Below are 16768 nucleotides of genomic sequence, written 5' to 3' on the forward strand. Positions count from 1 at the left end.
TCTCTGTGTTGAGCATAAATGTGGAGTTACGTGCAGTTTGGCAATCGATGCAATCGACTCAATAAAACTTGGCGTAATATCTCAACCAATTCTAAACTTGATGTGCAGCGATTCTGACGTCAATTGTTTAACGGATGTTGGCTTATTTACGCGGTAATTTTTTGATTTGAAATGTTTTATTTTGGGTTTATCTGGTTCAAGCGACAGCTGATTAAATATTAAGAGCTAAGCATACAATTTGTTTAAGCTCGAAGAATGAATACTCTAAATACATAGAAAATGGATGTAGGGTATTATTGTTTTGTTGATAGTGTATGTAACAGGTTGAAGTAGGTGTGGTTGGCTTCACGCGGTAGACAGACTTCCAGAGACTTTATCGAGATCAGCAGATACCATCCAGTCGATCCTGCACTTTCTGTTTGTTTGAATTTATAAACTAGACAGAAGAAGAAAACGGAAAAATTGAAGGAATGGGAGGATCGCATACAGACACAAACATGTTCATACATGTTGCAAGGGTCTGTACGTATGAGTGCACATCAACTCTTTTATACTTTTCTTACGCATAATCATGGAAAGTCAAACATTTTGCATGAGCATGAAAAACGCTATCAAGAGCTCGGGTTACTCTTCATTTAGATGGGAAGAAAAGGGATTTACATTTTAGGTATTTTTATGTTCATGTAGTGTATATTTTAATTGGATACTATACGACTATAGAGCAACATTTTCTTATATATACGCAACACAATTAATAGGCTTTAAAAATAAAAATATAATGTTAAATTCATTAGCTGTATTTTTAGCAGTAATTAATGGAATTTTATTTATATATCCTATTGATTATTTAAATTTATTTAGCTCTTTCGTCAGTTAAGCAAACTATATTAATAAATAATATATTATATATATTTTTGAAGTAATTAATATTTAAATAAAATACCAAGGCGGTTTTTAAGCACTGCAACAGTCTTATAAAACAAATAAATTTGCTCAATAAACAATAACTGTGGCGTTAGCTCTAAAATGCTAACAAACTTTATATGTCTTTGACAAATATATTGTGAGCACATCTGTGTTGACCTTACCAGCGCGTAGGGCCGGGAGTTGCTATAAAAAGAAATTGTTTTGGCCAAATCTACATCATTCCTGAATCGACAAGATGAGAGCTTTTACAATTGCTTTGAGCTGCGCCCTTTTGGCCATACTTGTTGCCCACCTGCCGTGCGCTGAGGCAGTCACCTGTGCAGAGGCACCCACCGATGCCAACTGCATTGACTGCACTCTTGCAGCAAATGAAGCCGATCCCGAGTGTGCGCCTCTAACTACAGTGGAGCCAATCACGACGCAAGCCCCGCCGGCTGCCGAGTCAACTGTGGCTAATGATGATGCCGATGCTGACGATGATGATTGTCCCTGCCGTCGTCCACGTGGAGGTCGTGGCGGTCGCCGCGGTGGGCGTGGAGGTCGCCGAGGTGGGCGTGGCGGTCGTGGAGGACGCGGGGGCTGGCGTGGTGGCAGGCGTGGCGATAGACGCTTTGGCCGCGGCTAAAAACAGATCCTTGACAGGCGAAACAAATTAATATTTTGAATAAATGAATTTGATGATTATTGAAAGGTTTTTGAGATTTATTTTGTGCGGGGTTTCCTAAATTTATTTCGAAAATTTGCTTTGCAAAATTGAAATATTTCCCAGGCTCTTCTACTTGATTTTCATAATATCAAATACAAATTTAATATATTTTTTAATGATATTTTTTTTAAAGTATTTTTGGTAGGTATAAAAAATCTGATCTAGGTGATTCTCAATTGTTAAAGAAAAAGCTTCAAGTTAGATAAATTATTCAATTAGAATTGCGTCTTATTTCGCCTTTCCACAGCATCCAATTAAATTCTCAAGGTCCTAACAATTTTCCTTTACGAATCTCATGAATTTAGATAATGAAAGGAAAATAAATTAATACTACTACTAATATTATTTATTGACTAATATATATTATTGATTAAGTCAATTATATAATAAAATAATAATAAATATAATAATTTTAGCAAGCTCAATTAGAATTTATAAATAAAGTTCATTCATTCCATTTCAGTTTCCTATATTCAGTTAAAATCAGATTTATTGAAATACTGGTAAAATATTTACCAACAAATAATATATTCTGTATTATACATAGAAGACCAAAAATAATTAAGGAAAATAGGAGAAAAAGAGAAAACTGTTGCCCAAATTGAATATAAAATGAAAAGTGCTTCAAAGCGTGCGCCCCTTGGGAGCAACTAGCAATTGACTAAATGGTCCAATCAGATGTCAAATATCAGTCAAAAGGCAGTCGTCGAAAAATGTAATCACAGTTCAAAGTCGAAAAAATTGACATAATTACGAGTGCATGGCGTATCATATACATTTCACGTGGCTGCAAAAGAGCGAAAAGAAATCACAGAAGCAAGCGAAAAAGAAAAAAAAAAAAAAAAACAAGAAGAAGCGAAAAATGAAGTGAAATTTTAATAAGCTAAATAAAGCGGCAAGAGAAAAGACGCCGCCAGGTGAAAACAGCGAAGAAAAACAGCACGCCAAAGAGAGCAGCAGCGGTGAGGGCGGCTGGGCGGGGCAGAGGAGAAGGCGACATCGCAACGCATAATGCAAAGCCCCAGACAAATATGTGAGCCCCAACTTCAGCACAGTCCCTTGCAGGCCGCAGACAACGCCGAGATGTGGGCTATGCTTTTCTTTATGCATATTTAAAAAGCCACCCACCCAATAAGTATGCTACAAATAATAAGCGTAGTGAAGTGGCGCGCATTATAAACCAGACTGCGTTGCCACTTCTGCTCCCCAAGCAAGCGCGTAAGCCCCTGCCCCAGCCCTGTCCTGCCCCTGCCCCAGTCAAGCGTCATGCCTGAGACCATTTTAGCCCAAAGTCTACATGGAATTATGCGAAGCTTCTGCTGTCTGTTGTTGTTTTTGTTAATGGAGCAAAGCTGGCTGCGTTGTTGGTATTATCCTGCGACTGTGATTGTCTGCGCTGTTTGTAGTTAAAATGAGCACAGCAACAACAACAACAATGGGAGCAACAACCAGCAAGTAGAAGAGGAAGAATAAGAGAACACAGTACACGGCTCACCAACAAATGCGCAGCAGTAGCTAAAAATCAGCACAAAGAGAATATGCTAAACGTTTGACGAGACTCAAAAATATGCAGAAGAAATAAAGCTCAATCTGATGAGCTTAAAAAAAAAAAAAAAAAAAAAAAGTGAATTAAAAATAAAAATCTATACTTCAAGTAAAATGTAAAGAAAAAATCACGACACATTAAAAAGACATATCGAGGAATCAAGTTATGCGAAAATATATATATATATATATATATATATATATATAAATATTTCTTGCAAAGGTGATGTCATTGATGAGTTTGACGGAGGTGGAGGAGTCAAAGGGAGGAAGCTGAGCTACACACAAAAGACGGAAATGTTTGTCAAGTGAACTGAAATCTCAAGTGTGTCAACTCAAGCAATTGATACGTTCAAATATTGAGAGAAAGCCAACGGTTGCCTTATGGAAATGATATTTTACGTACAAAATATTTTAAAGCTAAGTTAGAGCTTGAAATAAATTTGTTTTACTATTGATATTTTGCATTGAGCTAAAAAAATAATGTAGATAAATAATATAATATATATTATATAATAAATATTAATTTATCTTTTATTATATAAATATTAGTAATATTTTTAATTTTAATGTTAAATTTTTTTTTTTTTTTAAATTTTTTTTTCATTTTCATTTTCAAAAAAGGTATAATATATGTATAAAAAAATATTTAAAATAGTAATATAATTATAAATAAAAATATATTTAATCAGGCATCCATAATGTCAAAAATATAATTATAGATATTTCTATAGTATTCATAATTTTAATAAATTATGTCTCAATAATAAAAATTAATTATATATGTATATGTATATCTAGATATTTTTATTTCAGATATATTATTTATTTTTTTTTTTGTTTTTTTTTTTTTTTTTTTTTGTTTAAAATTCTTATTTATCATATGCAAATTACCTTTATTTATTTATTTATTGTTGCAAAAATTAACAATTCAAAAATGTTACTTATGCAGCTTTTTGGTGAGCTTCTAATCGAAATAAGTGCTTCTTGAATTTCAGTTGAGCATCCATAAAATCTGAAAATTAAATACACCCCAATTCACGTATTTTTGCTCACCCTTAATACTTAAAAATCACCCACAAAGTGTTGTCTAATGATGTGTTTCGCCCTCAGGCATTTTATTTTTGAGTTTTTCTTGTTGTTGTTGTTGTTTGCTTTCTTGAAAGGTGTCAGAAAAAAAAAAAAAAAAAAAAAAAAAGAATAAAAGAGCATAAAAAGCAAAAGCCAAATTAAAGCTCTGTGGTTTAGTACAAGACTAGAAAGAGATGAAGCAGAGAATTACAAACAAAAAATAAAGACGAGAGGCAGAAAGAGGGGGAGGACAAAAGGAAAAACAACATTCAAACATGACATAAAAACTGAACCGATGAGCACTTACAGCCCCTCATTGGAGATGCAGGCTCAGCGAGAAGCAGATAGAGCACAGCAGCCGGGGCTGGGTTATTGAACTGCCTGGCCGGATTGGACACTAAAACTTCGTACCTTATCGAAATGACAAACAAATTTTAATCAACAGACAACAAGCCGCAGCTGCAACTGCTGTTGTTGCTGTTGTTGTTGCTGTTGTTGTTGTTGCTGCTGCTGATGACATCCTTTTCGGTCGATTTTAAGCGCGTTGATTAGACGAGCCTCCTGTGGAAAGTGACGCATTGAGGGCTGTATGTGCGGATACCGGATAATAATAGCTGCTGCTCATGATGCCAGCAGCGAGCCTGTTTGATGTTGATTATGACAAAGTTGCCTGCCTGCCTGATAAGCCTTAAAACTCTCAAACGATGAGCGTGCGAATTTCTATAAAAAAAATATATATATATATTCCAAAATGTCGAGCTTTGCACGCTGTTGGCCGACTAAGCTATACGCTATCTATGACATATGACACATGAAAAGATGTAGTAAAATAAAAATAAAAAATGTAATATTTAAATAATAATTGAATATTTATTGAAATTGAATGAAATTATGCAAATATTTAAATATTTAGGAAGATATCAAATTATTATGACAATTAAATATTACAAATTAGGTAAAGACATATATAATCTGATATATAATATATTAACAAATTGTGCAGCATAAAAAAAAAAAAATATATATATAGATATATATATATATACCTTAATAAAATTCAGCAAAGAATAGCTTATCAAAAATAATAAAGTGTATATAAAGCCTTTTGAATCAAGACGTGAACAGATCCTTAGCTCGTCTAAAACTAGCTGAAAAATTAATTGTTTCATCATTACATCATTCGCATTATTTTATGCCTTCATTATTACTAACTCGAAAATTAAGATCACTTAATGAATTAATAAAAATAGGGAGTTCTTGTTAATTTAAATTTAATAAAATTTAATAAATAAGAGTATTCAATCAATTTAAAATGCATTTGACTATGGGAAAATTATTAATTCAATTTCGGACTAGTTGAATACATTTTAATACCAAAACGCAAATTATTTTTTATGAAAAAAAAACAAATTTTTTAATTTAAAAGATCGTTTTATATATATACAATATATACATATATATGATTCAATCTTGCATATGGTAAAATCCATGCTGAACTAGTCGAGTCTAACGAGTCTCTTCTCTATATCTCTTCAATTTTTACGAAAATTTACCCGAGCAATACCAATTTGATCAACCTTCATCGGAAAGTGTATGGGCAACACAATTCAGAAGGCGGAGTCGTGAAAACAAAACAGGATGCGAGGCGTTGCTGCCGCTGCTGCCTCCTGCATGCGGCGCACGTGTCGCCCTAAAAAGCCGATCTAATCAAATGGAAGTAAAATGTGTAAAAGGTGGAAAATTTACGCTGAGAAAAAAACGAAAGAACAGCAGCCGGAAAAATAGACAAAAAAACCTATATATATATATACGAAAAGAAAATGTAGAAAATGGAAAATCATAACTCGTCGACTTTTTCTATTTTTTCATACACACACTAAAGTTCGTGCCACATGACTAGACACGAATTCGCATCGACTTTAAGCTTAAAGCCAAGTGTACCTTGCTGGCCTGGGTGGCAGTGGAGTTGGGAATGAGCCAGCCCACGAAATGGGTATCATATGCTAATTTCCATATGGTCAAACCCTTTTGCAAGCCAACGACCCAACCAACATGAGAAATTTTAATAATTTTCACTGAAGTTTTTGCTTGGCGGCTTCCAGTGCGTTGCCTTTTGGGCTAATTGTATGCTAAACGTTTGGGGCGGGATTTTTGCGGGCGGTCTGACACTTTGGAGCGACATTTGGGGGCCGGGTGCTTTTCCAAAGTTTTTGTGGCAGCTTAGAGAGTTGGGCCCACACGGGCGGCACCCAGACATAGACAGAGACACTGACAACGGACACATGAGACATTGCTGGAGCTTAGAGTTTCGCTGCGAGCCCAACTATCAACATGATAGCCGGGTAATGACTTTAATTGTTGGGGGTGTGCTTTTGATATTTGAGTGACGAAAGGAGAGCGGGTGTAGAAGCGAGAAAAGTTAATATTGCCTATGATGAGGCATCGTTTTTTGTCTGTTTATCTGTGTGTGTGTGTGCGTTGTTGCTTTTGTCATTTTGCTGGCTCAGCTCTTGTTGCTCGGTTAATGTTCATGATTGCTGTGGAAAATGCGTCTTCTTAGCCTGGAAAACTATGCCAAACGGAACTTGGCAAGATGGCAAATTGGTTTAAATGGGCTAACTTCATAAACCCACTTAGACAATAAGTGGATTGTGAAATATGCCAAGGCAGTTATTAAATATGGAATTTTTCATAGAGAGATATGGCTATGAGAGAAAAGTAACGATGCGAAGTTATGCTGAGAGCGTAAAGGTTATACATGAAGAAATTATAGTTGATAAAATGGAATAAGGAGCGCTAAACCAAAATTGATTGTAAAATTAATATTAACTTAGCTAAGCAGCAAAATAAGCTGAATAAAAAGTAAATTAAATTAATAGAACTGAAGAATTGTCTGTAATATTAGGACAATATTTTCATATTAGAACATCAAGCCAACCAGCAATTTGGGTAATTAAAAAAAAATAAATAAATGAATAAGTATTAGAATAAAATTCTTCGATAAAAACTGTTTAGTATTATATATTTATTATTCGTGTATCTTTCATCTTTTGGGAAAACTACTTCTATTCAAATGAATGGTTTGCTCTGCTATGTCCCAAAGTTGTCGAGTTGCCTTTAGATCTTGCATTAATCTGACCCACATTTCTGCTAAGCTTCGAAACGGAAAAGTTCACACAATTCGCCCAGTTATTCTGCCTTCGCCACTCCCCGAAAAAGTTGCTCAAGTGGCCACGTGTCGGCTGCTTATGTATCAGCTTTTCACTGCAATTTGGAGTCGGAGTCAGAGTTGGAGCGAGGCCATTATTTTCACGGTTCAACGATGCGCTAATGCAAGGACAACGTTTGCACACTTTCACCACACTCGCACACGCACACTCGCTCGCTCTCTCTCTCTCTCTCTCTCTCTCTCGCTCTTGCTCTCCCTTTTTCATTTGGGTCACCCACATGCTGCACCATAATTAGGCGGACCGTGGCAAATCCAATAATTACTGAGCGTTAAAAAACTTTCAAGTACGCCGTGCACACAACCGCAGAGCACATGTCAGTCGAGCTGGCATTAAGGCGACTGTGGGGCAGGGGATGTGCGGGGACGTCGGTCGTAACAGGATATGAAACATGAAAAACAAATTGAAGAGCCCACATCCGGTTGACGGGCTGATGTTGCGTCTGTTGCTGCAGCTCCTCTCCTAGCTGCTGCCGCTGATGCTGCTGCTGCTGATGACGTCGCCTGTGCGTTGTTGTTGTCAATGCAACATTGACGACAATCAAATGACGTTTGCATCAATGAGCAATTGGCAAACAGGACGAGACAGCAGCAGCAGCAGGACGAGAGCGATAAAAAGCGACGAGAGAAAGGCAGCGGGAAAATGATAGCGTGGATTAAACGATTTTTAATGAAAAGCCTTCAGATGGCCGCATGAATGAATGACAGTGGCTGACACACGCACACACACACAGAGAGAAAGGAAGAGGACAAGGACATACACATGGGCACATATGGCACGAGAGCACAATGAGAAAAACGGAGACTCAGCTGCAGTTGCCAGCAAATGCAGAGCAAAAAATTGCATGATTGAAAATTGCACTTGAGGCCGATCGAGCGGGACAGCAACAGCCGCAGCAGGGAGAAATGAAAATGAAAATGAAAATGGAATATGCTGAATGGTAGATTGAGATGGGCGGCTGGCAGCGGTGGTCTATGCCCTCTATAGAGGAAAAACTCGAGTGCCCCTTGAAAAGAAAACAACGCTTCAATTGATATACAAGCGGTTTTCTTAACTGTCCAAAAAATGTTGCTATGATGGAATATGTTTGTCCGCCGCCTTCGTTCATGTGAACCCTAACCCCTTTTGTTTTTTTTTTTTTTTTTGTCAAGGGTTCCGCTGATTGGTTTGCGCCCCATGCCCACTATTTAGCCCGTCCATGGCCATCTTTACCATCCTGTTTCCAGCCTCAAAGCGGCCTTTTGTTGTCAAGGTGCGGGTCTTACAAAACACAGTCAATGCCGGTCAGCAGAAAAGTGGCCACAGATACGAGCCCGTCTTTGAAGTGGCAGGCGGCCGGCAGGCCTGGCCAACTTAATGAAGTGGACATATCAGCAAGAGAGATGCCCACAAAAGAGGCGCAGCTTGCCTGCCAATTGATAAACAGTCGAGGGTAAATTGAACAAAGTTCAGCTCGGCTCAGAGCGCCCGGCGATAGCGACTCGATATGGCATTCAAAAGCTGAAAGCTGAGTGCGGTTAAGAAACTGCTCAAAATGTGAAATGAAATAAAGCAAAGATAACGCTGGATGCCAAAAAGAAGATGCTTTAATATTAAACATAAAATAAATAAAAATAATTTTATCTACACAAACAAATCAAAATCTCAAAATCACTATATTTTTTCAAGGAACCCTTTCAGAATTCTGATATATGCTATGATTAAAAATTAAATTTAATCTTACATTTTTAGATACAATTTATATTAAGTTTAGCTATGTGCTTTTTAATTATTGTGAAATTTTTTACAAAATGTGTAATTCTATTTAATTTAAATTAATTTAATTTAATTAAAAGTATTATTCAATTTAATGTCTAGTTTAAAATTCATGATTCCGTTTATTTTAAGTTAATATAAATTAAATTGAATATTTATTTTTATATAATATAGAAAGTTAATTAATTGTAGTTCACAATTTTATTATTCACTTTAATGCAAAATAAAAAAATTATTATGTAAAATAAAAAAATATATATTATTTTTGTTTTATTTTAGTTAATATAAATGTAACTTAATTTTTACGCTTAACTTAATTTTGAATTAGTTAAAAAATTTAAGAAAATTATAAATTTTTTAACTAATTCAAAACTCTTTTTAAATTAAGTAAGTTAATTATATTTTTTAATTAAATCATAAACTTTATTCGATAATGAAGATCACTAATATAATCTGCATTTATACACCAAGACACACAGGACTGGTTCGACTCAGCTCGTACTCCTAATCAGGAATATAAATACTTGATGGGCCTGCCACGCCTCCCTCAGCTAGTAACATGCACTCTCATAATCCCAACATACCAAAAAACTCATTTAGAATTGCTTCAGGGTATACAAAAAGAAATAATAGAAAGTGTAATTTCGTTATCGGGCGATCTACACATATGACACACTTGCCAGACTCTGGCTGACATTAGTGTCATATTTTACCAAATGCAAGGCGCATGCAGAGCTAAACAAACACAGTCGCAGCTGATAAGCGTGCCCAACTAGTCCATTAGCATTAGCGTTACTAGCGAAGCATGAGCCATCCTTCAAGAGTGTGTCCAACTTGGTTTTGTCCTGGCTCTACGCTGTCCATATCTGCTCGAATGTACAGCAATTTAGCGCAGTGCGTGGCCCGAAATAAATAACCTAAAATGTCGACAGCACATTACACATACACACCCACAGAGAGGGAGAGAGAGAGCGAGCGTGTGTAAGAGAGAGAGGGACGGAGTTGGTATGGGGACAGTCGTCTAATTATGCAGCGTTGACAAAAACAAAGAGACAAAGGCGCATAGGCGCCAGGACATTTTGTGAAACGACCGACCCGTCGTGGAGCCTTGAAAACTATTAAGAAAACATATTTTTCTTTTGCTTTCGCTATAGAAAATGGCGCACGCGGCGCGTTTAACACTAATCATTGTCATTATTATCGCTGGGGGCGCCGCGGCCTGGCTGTGTGCCAGGGCTGCGCCGGGACAGGAGTTGGCAGGACCTCGGTTGCTGTACCCATTAAAAATTCATGATCTCAAGTGTGTAGGGGTCGCTTTTGTTAGTTTGGTGCCATATTTCACATTAGCCGACAGTAGCGTCGCCTTCAAGTGGTTTTTCTCCAGAACAGCCGAACAATTGCTCGACATGTGGCTCAGTTCCCGAGGCGCGCACTCTCTCTCTCTCTCTCTCTCTCTCTCTGTATACCTCTCCCTCTCTCTCTATCTCTATTTCGATACTGATCAAAGAATCAATAAAACGCCAATTAACATTAATTTTCACACACACACAGTCTTACTCGCACCCCTTCCAATCTTTTCCCAACTCATTGTTCAATTTGTCAAATAATGTGAAACGCAGTAAAACAATTGAAAACTCTGCAAAGAGCCGAGCTGCGACCCATGAAATATGAAACTAAGTCTTTGTTTTGTCAGCTCCCTAAACACACAAAGAGAGTGAAAGAGAGAGAGAGGGAGGAAATTTAAAGAAATATATAATTAAAATTTAATGCAGCTATTTGAATTCGAGCCAAGGCAACGCGAGGCGATCAATAAGTAACTAGATGGGGACACAAGGCGTACTCAAGTAAACTATTTAAACATTTGCCTTCTGCGTTTTTCCAACGAAAATTGTCTCCACGCATGCAATGCGCTCTGCAGCTCTGCTCGCCTGCTGCTTCTTCTTCATCTTCTATGCGTGTTTACAGTCGAGCACAATTAAACGACATTTGCCAAGGAGAGCCAAGCAGCAGCAGCAGCAGCAGCAGCAGCAGCGACTGTAAGAAGGAAAACATTTAGTCAAAGAATCGTGTTTGATTTCCCCGAAGGGAATAACCACATAGCAACGACAACAATGATGCATGACGACCTAATGGACCAGCTGTGTACTAAAAAGAATCTGAGCAGCACATGCGAACAGGGAAATTTCTCAATTTCTAAACGATATATTTTGACTTGAAGTCAATCAAAGCTAGAAATTCCTTGTAAGACATCTGAGGTGCATGGCAAGATGACAAACAACATATAGGAACTAAAAATACACACTGAGAAATGTCAATAATAAAATAAGTAACATAGACTAAATACGACCTTCAAAATTTGAGTATGAAAACTCAATGAGTGAAGAAACTATTTTGGGCACACAGCTATAACTATTGCTATTGTCAACAATAGTGAGTCAGAAGATGTTTTAATTATTGTTAATATTCAGCTGTTTAAATATTTAACAAGCTCCGCTACTCTATCGTGAATCGACGCATAAATTTATCCGAATTCATAGCGATAGAAACTATGCTTCACTAGAGAGCGTGAAAGAGAACCTGGTCATCTCTGTCTTCTCAGGATCATAAGCAATATTTGTTTTAACACTTAGTCGTGAGCTACATATATTTAAAAACAATTTTGCTCTATGCATATTTATATATAATTATTTTATTCTGGTTAAGGCAAGTGAAGTCTTCAATCAGATAGTCCCTCTGAGCGTATTGAGCTGAATTTGCTGCCGACTAAAGAGCTTCCTCTCTCTTGGTGCCACTGTTCGGTATTCCCTCATTAAACTGGAACCTCTTTAGGGCTCTTGCAGAGGCTTATCGTTCGCGTTCCTCTCTTAAAGTTTCTACTTTCACGAGAGCTTCTGCCTTCTTATCTTGATTAGAGAACACTTGTGGCACATAAAGTCGGTTTAAATTCATATACATATATTATACTTTATATAATTATTACAAAAATATAATTTATAAATTTATTTATTTATTAGAAACAAGAATTAATATCAAATTACTATTAACTTCAAATTATGCACTGTCAACTGGGGCTTTCGACTTTTTAAATTAAATCATTAAAATTATTAAAATTATGTATTATCTGGCGTTTCTATCGATTAAGTGTTAAGAATTGTTTATCAATTGTGCTTGTTTGGATTTTATTTAAATTTGAATTTAATTGTGATTTAATTTTTCCTTTTTATCATTTTTTGTTTTTATTATAATAAAAAATATATAGTAATAATTATAATAAACTATGTATTCAGCATGACAAATGGCACGTGAACAGAGAATAAATTAAGAATAAATTATGCTTTATATAACTAGTATTACAGGCACTATAGCACTACATATCCAGTAAAAATGGTATACATTAAGGAACCTTCAAGATAAATCATAAATTATGATTTAGATAGCTTGTGTTCGGTACACTCCAAAAAACTATATACCCATTTAAAGAACCTACCTAAAGAACCTTCAAGATTTGAAATGCCTCTTTTATGGCCTGTAACAATTTTATGTTTATTACTGACAGCTGATCTAAATAGTTATCTAATCAAAATTAATAGCTTTACTCAAATTAAATATAAACTTAAAAAAAAAGTAAGAAACTCTAGAGCTTAGTGTCGATAATCTTGTCTGCTTAGACGGTCGCCCATTTCCGTTCAGTATTGGAATTATTTTAGCTTGCACCGAGCTGTCAATCATGCTGGCAGGCAGCACTCACAGAGACATTCAATACATGCATGACACTTATCCCTCCCCCTTCCCTGCTGGCAGTAAAAGTCAAGAAAATTAAAAGTGCATGGCAATACAAGATGCTCGCACTTCACTCACTCAGTCACAAGGAAATGGCAGAGCCAGAGCCAAAGCTAGAGCAAGACTAGAATGCTTGTCAGCTTGGGGCCAAACACCTGCCTAATGTCAGCTGCTGCTGCTGCTGCTGCTGTTGCTGCTGTTGAGGTGAGCGACTGCTTAAATGGACTGACATCAAAAATTCAAATTGAAAATCGAAAATCGAAGCTACACTAAAAAGATACTTGGCACTGGCTGCCTGCCTGACACATAAGTATTTCCGGCTTGAATAGTCCCATAGAGCGCAGATAAGGCATGTCCCAAACGACAAAAAAAAAAAAAAAAAAAAACCTGCCATACACAGCCCATAGCCCAAAGCTCAAAGGCAAACAAATTGCCGAGTGTGATAAAAAATAATGCGAAATCCGTAGACCATAAAGCGTTAACCGTAAACACAATGCCGTATAATAAGTGTGGCTACATTTTCCACTTAATTTATGGCAAATATATGTGGGGGCCATCGATAGAGCTAAATGTGAGTGAAGTGAGGGACGGCAAGGCATTGAACGTGAATTTTTAATAGACTTTTAATAACCGACACAGCGGATTGTTTGGGGCTGATGGCTAAACAGAAAGTGTAATGAACCGCAGCCGCGCATCGTGCAGACATTTTCCAACTGAAAAGCCATTGAAAGGCGTTGCCACTGGGCAAACAATAGCGGCCAGCAACAACAGTAAAAAAAAAAAAAAAAATGGAATTAAAAAAAAAAAGAAAAATGAAATGAAGCGAACGACAAGGCTAAAGCCGTAGCCAGGACGAAGCGATGGCAGACAAACAACAATAAAGATAGAAATCAACGCAGACGTGTGCATAAAATATTAATTATCAGCAGTTTACCAGCAGCAGTAGAAGCAGGAGCAGCAGCAGCAGGAGTCGCGGCAGTAGCTCGACATATTGGCAATGACTCTGAAAAGTCAGGCCACAATGCCAGCAGCAAGTAAAAGTGCTGAAGTGTTGGAAGGGACCGACTAGTAGTTACTCTAACCTCTTCAGATTCCTTCGATGAATGCAATCAATGCTGATTGTAGATCAAATCCATAGAAACAAAAGTAAATATTAATAAAAATAAATATTAATACAAAATATAGATAATGAATATACCTAATCAGCCAATATTGTGGGGAATTATATCAAGGAGATGTATTATTAAGCTAACAATTTAACAATCAATATCTTATTAGTTAAGAAAGTTTATTTCACCAATCAACATAGCAAACTTGATGTTTCCTATTCCTTATGCTAATACTATACAAAATCTAATCATATGTTCACTATATTTAATCCAGCTAAATATTAAATAAAGAAAATACTAAAAAGGTATTTTAAAAAAGAAATTACAAAAAAAAAAAAAAATACTGACGAACATAACAAATCGACCTAATACAATACAATTTAGCTAATTCAGATAAAATTTATACCATAATAATTCTCACAAAATTCTTATTATTTTATTTACTTATTATATTTATATTATTTACTTTAAAATTTTTTTAAATTTATTGATTTAATTTAATCTTTTTTTAAAATTATTTTATTTATTTTTTATATGTGTGTTTTTTTTCAAATTTATTAATTGTATTTATCTTATTTATTTTTTTAATTTATTAACTTATTATTTCTTTTATTTTATTTTTATTAATCTTTTTTTTTTAAATTATTTATTTACGTATATACCGGCAAACCAATCTACCCTGCTTAACGCTTTAAAATGGGTATAACAACAACAGACTTTGGCAGACGCGACACGCAATAGAAAATGGCAAAACAGTTTGGCAATGGCATTGGCATTGCTTGCTACCAGTTGAAGCTTACAGCAGTCGGTGGGGCCGGAGCAGGGAGGGGGAATCCTTAAAATTAGTAAGCTTGGCAGTTAGCTTCAGTCCGGGCCTGGCAACAGTTGGCGCCATTGATAACTGACTCCCTCTAACGTGCCAGCTACGTACTTACGTACACACATACATACATATGTATATATTACATATATATGATCCATGCAGCTCTGTGGCTTTACTGGGATTTTCTGGCTAGAAAACGGCTAGACAAAAGTGCATTAAACGCAGATGTCTGCATGAAGCGCAGAGCAATAGAAGCCTTCTAAAAGGGTTGCCAGCTGAGGCAGCTGCATTCGAGCAGGCGTGTGGCTAATAGGATATCATTTGATATACAGGCTGCATGGCTGTGCACTCACTAATTGCACGTGATTTTGATAATCGATGCGATAGGATTGTTGAAAATTAAATGAAAATCGCTGTAAATAAGGGGCACTGTGTCTCAATATAAAATTAAACTAATTGTAGTATGGGATATAAATGAGAATATTTTAGAAACCATTATTTATCTCTAAGAATTGATCGGCATTGTTTTCTGCTCAACGGCGAACAGAAATCGATCTTCTAATAAGGACTCTTAAGGACTAGTGAGCTTCGTATTTGCTCGGCTGAGCTGTGCTCTACTTGTCTAATCAGAGTGTTGTAGGGTTACTTGTAATATTCTTCTGTGCTCTCAACTCATAACGTATATTATGGCTTCTATTATATGTCCTCTATTGGTTCCTCTCTAAAAAATATATTCATTATAATTATTATAAATTTATATGTATTTAAATATATATGTATATATAATAAATAAAAACTAATGCTAACTTTTTAATAAATAAATAAATAAACGCTATGCCTTTTGTAGCGTATCTTTGGCTCTGGATTAAGGCCTTCCATAATCAATATTCCATCTAACCCATATGTCATGAATTGCCCAAAAAATATATTATTTAATATTTTGAAATATAGAATTATTAAATTTTTTTTTTTTTTTTTTTTTGCTTTTATGTATTTTGCTGAGATTTATTCTTTAGCTTTTCCCTTATTCCTATACCGTCTTAACCCTGTTTTATTCCATTTATAATACTTAGTTTCTTTTGCAGAATGCGACCCAACAGAGTTTGCGGCTGACGATTCTGCCTGTGGCCGTGTCTGTGTCCGTGCCCTGGACCACGCCTCCTCCTGCCTGGTCGCCTACCAGGTCGGTCCCACCTGGGCGGACGACGTGTTGCCAAAGCGTCGTCGTCTTCATAGTCCTCAGCGATGCACTCGGAATTGTCAATATTAATGGGCTCGAGGCAGTCGACACAGTCTACATTATCGGGCTCCACTGTACAGGTGACCGCGTCACCCAACGGCAGGTAAGCAACGAAAATTATTGCCAAAACGGCGCAGCTAATTATTATAGAATTTGATACCATCTTAGCGAATCTCAAACTTCTCAAATAGATTGATGAATTTTAGGCATTTTGCTGAGTTTATATAGCTTAGCTTAATTGCTGAAAGATTTTGCAATGTTTAGGCAGCTGTCTTGGCATTTGATATTGCCAAATTTTAAACGCGAGCGATTAACTCAAATATATAAAAAAAAAAAAAAAAAACAAAAAATAAAATAAAAAAAACAAATTGTATTGACATTTCGCTGTTTGTTACGTTTAAATATTTTAGCAGTTGTTTTTATAATTTCTTGCTCTCTAGGAAAGAAGGGGAAGTGATGATTATTAGGGGAATGTTTTAATTTTGTTATTGAGCTGTTGTTCTCGTTAAATAAACCATTTATAGTGAGTTAAAAAATAAATAAAAAGTTATGTTGTTTTGCTGGGAATAATTTTAACAAGATTCT

General features: G+C 36.0%; 2 protein-coding genes across 2 annotated transcripts; one reads left to right on the top strand and one right to left on the bottom strand.

Moving 5' to 3' along the window:
• Positions 1–1162: 1162 nt before the first annotated feature.
• LOC6576696 (30S ribosomal protein S5) lies at positions 1163–1552 on the top strand. Its single transcript, XM_002002648.1, has one exon. The coding sequence runs from the start codon at positions 1163–1165 to the stop codon at positions 1550–1552; it is 390 nt and encodes a 129-aa protein (XP_002002684.1).
• A 14384-nt stretch (positions 1553–15936) lies between these two features.
• LOC26528035 lies at positions 15937–16371 on the bottom strand. Its single transcript, XM_015165320.3, has one exon. It carries the CDS (start codon positions 16344–16346, stop codon positions 15984–15986), a length of 363 nt encoding a protein of 120 aa, XP_015020806.1. The 5' UTR covers positions 16347–16371; the 3' UTR covers positions 15937–15983.
• Positions 16372–16768: the final 397 nt, after the last annotated feature.

The sequence above is a fragment of the Drosophila mojavensis genome, unplaced genomic scaffold (assembly GCF_018153725.1).
Source record: "Drosophila mojavensis isolate 15081-1352.22 unplaced genomic scaffold, ASM1815372v1 contig_36, whole genome shotgun sequence".
Lineage (NCBI taxonomy): Eukaryota > Metazoa > Arthropoda > Insecta > Diptera > Drosophilidae > Drosophila > Drosophila mojavensis.

What these genes read in the sequence shown, in the direction of transcription:
- LOC6576696 (XM_002002648.1), top strand. Translation starts at nt 1,163, where the DNA reads ATGAGAGCTTTTACAATTGCTTTGAGCTGCGCCCTTTTGGCCATACTT.
- LOC26528035 (XM_015165320.3), bottom strand. Translation starts at nt 16,346, where the DNA reads ATGGTATCAAATTCTATAATAATTAGCTGCGCCGTTTTGGCAATAATT.